The sequence below is a fragment of the Euwallacea similis genome, chromosome 20 (assembly GCF_039881205.1).
Source record: "Euwallacea similis isolate ESF13 chromosome 20, ESF131.1, whole genome shotgun sequence".
In the NCBI taxonomy this organism is placed as follows: domain Eukaryota; kingdom Metazoa; phylum Arthropoda; class Insecta; order Coleoptera; family Curculionidae; genus Euwallacea; species Euwallacea similis.
This window is the reverse complement of record NC_089628.1, coordinates 717,891-725,335: the sequence shown is the minus strand read 5'-3', so window position 1 is coordinate 725,335 and position 7,445 is coordinate 717,891. Positions and strand designations below refer to the sequence as shown.

Here is a 7,445-nt window from a genome sequence, read left to right as displayed (position 1 = left end):
TCGGGAGATTTACCTGCAAAGTATCAGTTCCACGTGTGTACGTTGAGTGTTTTGCGGTTTGAGAATTTACCGCATTTCGTCCCGAACGTGGATTTTTAACGCGGAAATTTAATGGAAAATAAACGTCAAAAGCAATAGGATGGAGTGGATTCATGGCCACGTAAATGGAGGGAAGATCGGAGGCTGTGGTTTGTTTTTATTATGTCTATAAAGCCACGAATGTCGGGTGGTGTGAATTTCCTGTCAATAAAATGATGAAGTACATAGCGAGATGCCCTGGTAAAGACAAACAATTTTATCGGACGATTAGAGTTGTGAACAAACAATTTTTAGTTGAACGGCATGTTTCGAGCAGACAGCACCGGCATCTTAACAAATTTAGTCAACAGATCTTAAGACGAAAAACACGTGTTTGCCATCATAACTGAAAAGAAAATGCCTATGGTTAATGGACGCAGAAGTAACCATGAAGAATGGAAAGATGGAGTTTCTGCGAAAACCATGATAGATTCAGGCAACGGCCTCACCTACAAGTAAGATTTCCAATCCAATATGCAACTAAATTATTCATAGAAACATGAATTATCTAGCGACTTTATAATACTTCCTGGATATATTGATTTTCCCCCTCAAGAAGTTGTAAGTTTAGGTCATTATTTATTTCAACATTATAACACTAATATTCCTCAGGATTTAACATGTCAGCTGACCAAGAAAATATGGCTTAAAACCCCCTTAGTGTCCTCTCCTATGGACACGGTGACAGAAGCTGATATGGCCATAGCTTTATCTGTAAGTTTTCTTTCAGTTTATACACGAATGTTTCGTGAAATTAAGATTATAAGCGTCAGAAGAACTGAGTTTAAAAGGTCAAAGGCCCTGTATAACAAGACGTTCTTATCAAATTACAGCAGATGTATCTCAGCAGGTCATATTAGAATATATAAGAATTTTGTGATTAATTATTTGCAAAAACTTTTTAGGTTTTAAAGTTTATATTTGTTCATTACCCTGATTCAATTTTTATTAATAGTCACTCAAATAACTCTTGGCCATTTTTTATTTTTCATTACGTCTCAAACAGTGCCAGAAGTAATTTATTAATTTAAAGTCACTTCTTACTCTTAAAATCTTCTGCTAAGAGAGAAGAGCGTAATGCTCGTCAAGTGTTTGTTTCGAAAAATCCTCGATTAATGTTTAGAAAAGAGTTTTAATTCTCTCAGCTTGTCTGTATTGTTGTTTTTTTTTTCTTCCTATATTCAGACATTATCATTAGCACGTAATTTTCATTTGTGAAAATTTGCTTTTAATGGACCTAAAAGGTTTGAAGTTGGAGGCAAAAAACTTGGTAAATAACACGTGCGCCAATGTGAAAGCACATGTGCTTTTAGAAACATTTTGTCTAGACGTGAAAGGAGATATTTGATATTAAACATGTTCTAAAATTCCACTGTTATCGTTTCGATTCTCGAGCGTTGTACCGTCTCTATTTTTTTAAGAAATTCATTTTATTCATAGCTTTGTGGAGGCATAGGCATCATTCACCACAACTGCCTCCCTGAGCACCAAGCCAACGAAGTTCAAAAAGCCAAAAAATACAAACATGGCTTCATCAGAGACCCCATTGTCTTAGGTCCTAAAAACACCGTCCTAGACGTAGTAGAAATTAAAAAAAAACATGGATTCTGCGGTATTCCCATAACTGATACGGGACTTCTTGGAGGGAAACTCATTGGAATGGTTACTTCGCGAGATATCGACTTTCTTGAAAACTCTGACATGCTTGAAAGTAAACTTGAGGATGTCATGACCACATTGGACAACCTCGTGACTGCCCCTTCAGATGTGACCCTCACCACTGCAAATGAAATATTGCAGAAGAGTAAGAAGGGGAAATTGCCTATTGTGGACTCTAAGGGAGCTTTAGTAGCACTGATAGCTAGGACTGATTTGAATAAAGCTAAAAATTTTCCTATTGCTTCAAAGGACGACAATAAGTTGGAAGATCCCTAGATAGTCACTAAATCATCACTAAAAGATTATTTTCAGGCAGTTGATAGTGGGAGCAGCTATAGGAACTAGAGAAGAGGACAAACACCGTCTATCCTTGTTAGTACAAGCAGGAGTTGATGTGATTGTTCTAGATTCTTCACAAGGCAATTCAATCTACCAAATAAATATGATCAAGCACATTAAGAGGACCTACCCTCATGTTGAGGTTGTTGCAGGAAATGGTACGTTTTTCTTCAACTCCTACCATCAGCTAAAAAACATTTATTTCAGTTGTCACCAAGAAACAAGCTCAAAACTTGATAGAAGCAGGAGCAGATGCTTTGAGGGTAGGCATGGGCAGTGGTAGCATTTGCATCACCCAGGAGGTAATGGCTGTCGGCAGGCCGCAGGCCACAGCAGTATATAGGGTGGCCGAATATGCTCGAACATTTGGAGTTCCTGTTATTGCAGATGGGGGAGTATCCTCTAGCGGTGGCATTATTAAAGCTCTAGCTCTAGGAGCCTCCACTGGTAATGAGCAACAATTTCTTAGGAACATTTTTCATGCAGTAATCTTTGTAGTTATGATGGGATCGATGTTAGCAGGAACTGCTGAGGCACCTGGAGAGTATTTCTATGATGAAGGCGTTCGTCTTAAGAAGTATCGAGGCATGGGCAGTATTGAAGCAATGACCAGCAAGGACACCATGGGGTCTGCCATGAGCAGATACTTCCATTGGTGAGAAATCTCCTTTTATTTAAGAAACGAAAACTAATTGTGATTTAAGTGAGGGTGACCAATTGAAAGTGGCCCAAGGCGTAAGCGGAAGCATCGTCGATAAAGGGTCAGTCCTGACCTACGTCCCTTATCTGATAACCGGAATAAAACATGGATGTCAGGATATAGGCGCTAAATCTCTGAAACAACTTAGGTAAGATAAGGACGGGGACAAATTAATGTAGTTTCCAGAGATAAGGCGGCCATTAGTTAGAGGGAAGGAACAGCTTTATGCGCTCGTGAGTGTGCTTAAATTGGGGATAATCGATTTGGAATCACGTTGTATCAGGAGGTGTATCGGGGGGCTTAATTGTCGAACACGTATATTACTGACTGTGGCTGTTTGCCGTGAGAGGCTTCACAGGAAAGTCCCTATAGCAAAACACGTTGACTCTAGTTGTATCGCTTCCGTATTTGAATTATTAATTTCCAAATTCGCCTCAAAACTTGATAATTCATAGAGAATCGTTTAGATTTTGTAATAATGTAGCATGACATTAACATTTCACAGAGTATCATTCCAATTTCCAGTGTATTTCCTATTTAAAGTTCTGCATAGAATCCATTATCTCTAACTGCATTATTAGTTCACAAATTCTCCTCAAAAGTGTCGACAATGCAACTCAACAAATAATCATTCATATTTATAGTTTTGCAGCCAGAATCTAAAATTTCTGTTTGCACTATTATTAAGGTCGACAATTCATAATTTTCTAGACTTTCAAGTAATATATTTCCAATGGCAGTGGCAGAGTGGCAGGTGTACACAGAATCCTAACTGCTCTATTAGTTTCACAATTTTCCTCAAAACTTGGCAATAAAGATCATTTTCTAGGCCTAAGGGATGCATTTCGCAGATAATGTAACTTTTGTTTGAAGAAAAGTTAGAGTTTATACAACCCGTTGACATTTTCCAGACACCTGTATCCAAAACATGAAGATTATGTCTTCAGTGAAGCTTGTCTGATATTTTCGCTAAATTGATGGTAAATGATGCAATTAAGTATCCGCATTTACAAGTACTCGTAATATTTATTTAACGTTGGTTAGAAAACTCATTGCCTCAATCGCTCTGATACAGTGTGGTTTTCATCGAAGTTTTAATCCTCAAACCTGGCATTAGTCTCCGTTCCTTCCTCCGAAAATAGAACTATTTATTGTGTTTTCTGAGAAAAAATCGCAGGTAATTTCATGCTATTTCAGAAAAATGACATACTCAGAAGAGCTCCGCTTTGAACTGCGCTCTTTCTCTGCCCAACAGGAAGGAAGCGTGCACAGCCTGTTCTCGTACGAAAAAACTTTATTTTGACTCATAACTGCAGTATTATTACAACTATTTGTAAGGCAATTTATAACCTTCATTTTCTAATATAAAAGAGTTACCGAACTTTAGATTTATTACAGTCTCAACTTGCAAACTTTCCACTAAACGCACACTTATAAAATCATAACAAATTTATAGGAAAGGAACAGGAGCAAAGCAGCCCTTTGCACTAGCAGAGCAGCCCAGGTGTTGCATTAGTCTTCTGTCCAACGCAGAGACTCCTATCTATAAATCTCCAAAGGAATAAAGAATGTATGGGCCTTTGGAGATGCCTCGCTTTATACTCCCTGGAAAACATGTTTATATTTCACAGTTTTACCTGTGGAGCCCAATGATTTATAATGGCTTCTCGCCATTTTTGCAACACCAGGGGCACTCAGTGATATTGCAAAAGCCCTTCACTTGTCGATTCGCATTTCATGACGTCTGAAAGGTTAATCGGACAAAGAATAAAGCGAACCACGTAACTTATTTACACGGGGCAATTTAGCTCGCTCGCTATTAAACCTGAGAATGTAACAAAGATTCCGTGATAGTACACAACGCCGTCAGGGCAATGGAAAGTTCGAACTGGCTGTCTTTTAACACCGCCGCTAATTTCCTGCAGATGTTGTTAAGTTTAAACGCAAATAAAATTCACTTTAGGGGTAATTGGTTTTCCTTTGTTTGTGTAGGAAAGCTGTGTAAAAACCAGCGGTATATGCGGTGGATATCGTCAGTTGGTAGGTGAAACATGCAGGTAATTTCCACCAAAATAACTCTCCCGGTTGCCTTAAAGTGAATGTTAAGGTCAATTCTTCGAAATCACTTTTATACTCACACACTAAATCTCTCACAACTGACCTTCATTTGTGGATGTTTTATTTTTAAAGTGCACTGATCGAACGACAGCGTCAGTTGTGAATAGTTTTTTTTATTGCGCCAAAATACGTTAATTTCAGAAAATCCGACCTGGCCTCTCTTTTTTCACTAAATCGAGGTGATTTAAGCGTAACATCGTGAATTTTTCAGTACCCGAAGATCTCAATCTTAAATCATTCAGTATACTTTTCAACGTATTTGGAGATACTGGCACGTTACTAGAGTGAGCTTTTAGAATACTTAATTGAAATGAAAAAGCTTTAAAGTGTAACTGGATGAAGCTTCATAAAAAGTCTTAGTATAAAAATACTATTTTCAAACTGCTTTTGAAAAACACTATTTCCCCATTAATCCGTCATATACGCTTTGGTAGAAATCTCGCCTTTGACGAGTGCTGAGCAAACAAGTAAATCCTCTCTCGGCAAGAAATGAAACGTGATGAAGTAAAACAAATTCAGCTAAAAGAGGACCGATTAATTAATAGTAATGGAAACACAAACAAGGAGGGAATGTGTTTCCCCAGAATGTTTGCGGAACTCTTAAACGATCCTGGCCGTCCTCTTTGCATGGACATGTACGTCCTTATTCCAGTGTTTGCTTTCTCAATTACCCAGATTTCATGGTTCTATTTAAATAGGAAGTTTGAGTCCAATCGAGGAGAAAATAGAGGTTTCTGTTTCTATCCCGTTCTCATAAAAAACGGTCGATTTAAGATAATAAAGTGCGGTAATAAAGTAACTCGATACAAGTTGTTAAATAGGGTTCCAGCCTTTGTTTCCTGCGAGCGTAAGTTAGATTACATTGAATAAAAACCGAAAGGTAGAAACATAACTATCATAACTTGTGAAAGTCATCTGTGAAGGCGGTAAAACTCTGAGAATAATAAAACTTTTAAACAACCGCCACACTTTATCTCCTGAAGTTAAACTACCTAGAAATAACTTTCAGGGTATATTGATATTTCCGTGAAAAGTTTCTAGTTGAAGTGCATTTGAGGAGCTTCACATTTTTAAATTTGTCTGTGAAGGTCTTAGATGTTGTCAAGCACGATACGACTTCTTCGGGGAGTGAGAAAAGCGATGTAGCAAAAATGTCTTAACTTGAGAAACAATTTAGTACAAAATTAGGTCTTTAATATTGGTCACTCAGGCCGTTACCACAAGCTCCTTCCCAGTAGTAAACCTGCCATCTCCGAGTCATAAAGTAAAATTTATACTAGAGACGGATTACTTAAAATATACAACGCAGTGTTTGCATGTATTATTAATTGTACCCGGGAATTTCCTGTCTTAAGACGCTAATTAAAACTGAGCCTCAACATGTCTCTATCTTCCAAAAAGCCTCATTACTCCCTCTTAAGTAATTTAAATGAAATATTTGCTTTGATGTTTCTACATGTGAAAGCAGCCTATTGAGCCTCTATTCGGCCATATAGAGGTAGAAATTAATTTCAATACGTCTGTGCATATCTCAAAGCTCAAAGTTTCTAGTTGCGGTGGGCATAAGAAGCCTTTTAGCCCTTGTCAAAGATACGCAAATATGAATTATGGCTTAAATATATGCATATTAGTGCATTTGGGTAATTTGTCTTGGTCGTCGTTACGGAACGTTATTTCCCGGAACTCTGACATGTTGATAAAGACGTATAACTGGTCATATAAATGGCCTGACCGCATCAAACTATCATGCTACTAATTTCCTCTATGATAGTCATTAATGCCCGGATTTTCCACGAACTTGTTGTGGAACGAGGTATTATAATTTGACGTGACATGTGGAACGTTTTCCAGGGTCATTTTTGAATTTTTCATACGTGCCAGAGAGGGATCTAGTCATCGGAAAAATCTCAGATTAAACAAAACTATTGGATCTCATGAAATTTCATTACGTTGAATAATAACGTCACGTATAACGAGAAGGGTGGTGTTTACACCAGGGAATTATATAGATATAAATTGCAAAAAGGAAATAACTGAAAAGGCCTCGTTAAGGGGGGTTTATGCTCAGATGGCTTCACAACTTCTCCTAAAGGATCTGACACTGATTAAAAAGAGAAGCTATTGTCTCGGGTGCTACGAAAACGCAAGACCGGTAACGTCAATAAAATCTGTCGGTCTAGTGCCTTAAATCTACAACTTCTTTCCATACTCTAATACTAACTTCAAAAATATGTGTGCAGCTGTAAAATACAATATAAATTCCCTTACGTTAAGGCCTCCTTTCTGTTGAATAGTGAGGGGCCTCTTTAGTGACTTCAGTTTGAACCCGCTTTGCGTCGTTCCCGACTTGGAGAATTTGTCGTGCATTGAAATAAACAATTTCGCGCCTAGTTTACGACCCCATTAATAAGAGTTGGTGTTGTTCCCACATACCGCCCGGGCATTTAAGTTTTAGCCCCCAACCGTCGGACCGTAATGGTCAAGACCCAAACTTCGTGTCTCTTTTTGAGCAGTGCTCGGGAGTGAACGTTTAAATTGATATGAGCAAGGT

General features: G+C 38.1%; 1 protein-coding gene across 2 annotated transcripts; it reads left to right on the top strand.

The window, feature by feature from the left end:
• The first annotated feature begins 375 nt into the window (after nt 1-375).
• Nucleotides 376-4,157, top strand: LOC136415484 (inosine-5'-monophosphate dehydrogenase-like). Of its 2 annotated transcripts, XM_066400068.1 has the most exons (9): nt 376-533; nt 591-639; nt 691-792; nt 1,519-1,997; nt 2,050-2,234; nt 2,284-2,523; nt 2,575-2,731; nt 2,781-2,924; nt 3,974-4,157. In XM_066400068.1, exons 1-9 carry the CDS (start codon nt 436-438, stop codon nt 4,077-4,079), a joined length of 1,560 nt encoding a protein of 519 aa, XP_066256165.1. In that variant the 5' UTR covers nt 376-435; the 3' UTR covers nt 4,080-4,157. The 2 variants fall into 2 exon arrangements, with proteins under 2 accessions (XP_066256165.1, XP_066256166.1); XM_066400069.1 differs by lacking the exon at nt 591-639 and having other exon boundaries at nt 379-533.
• The last annotated feature ends 3,288 nt before the right edge of the window (nt 4,158-7,445 follow it).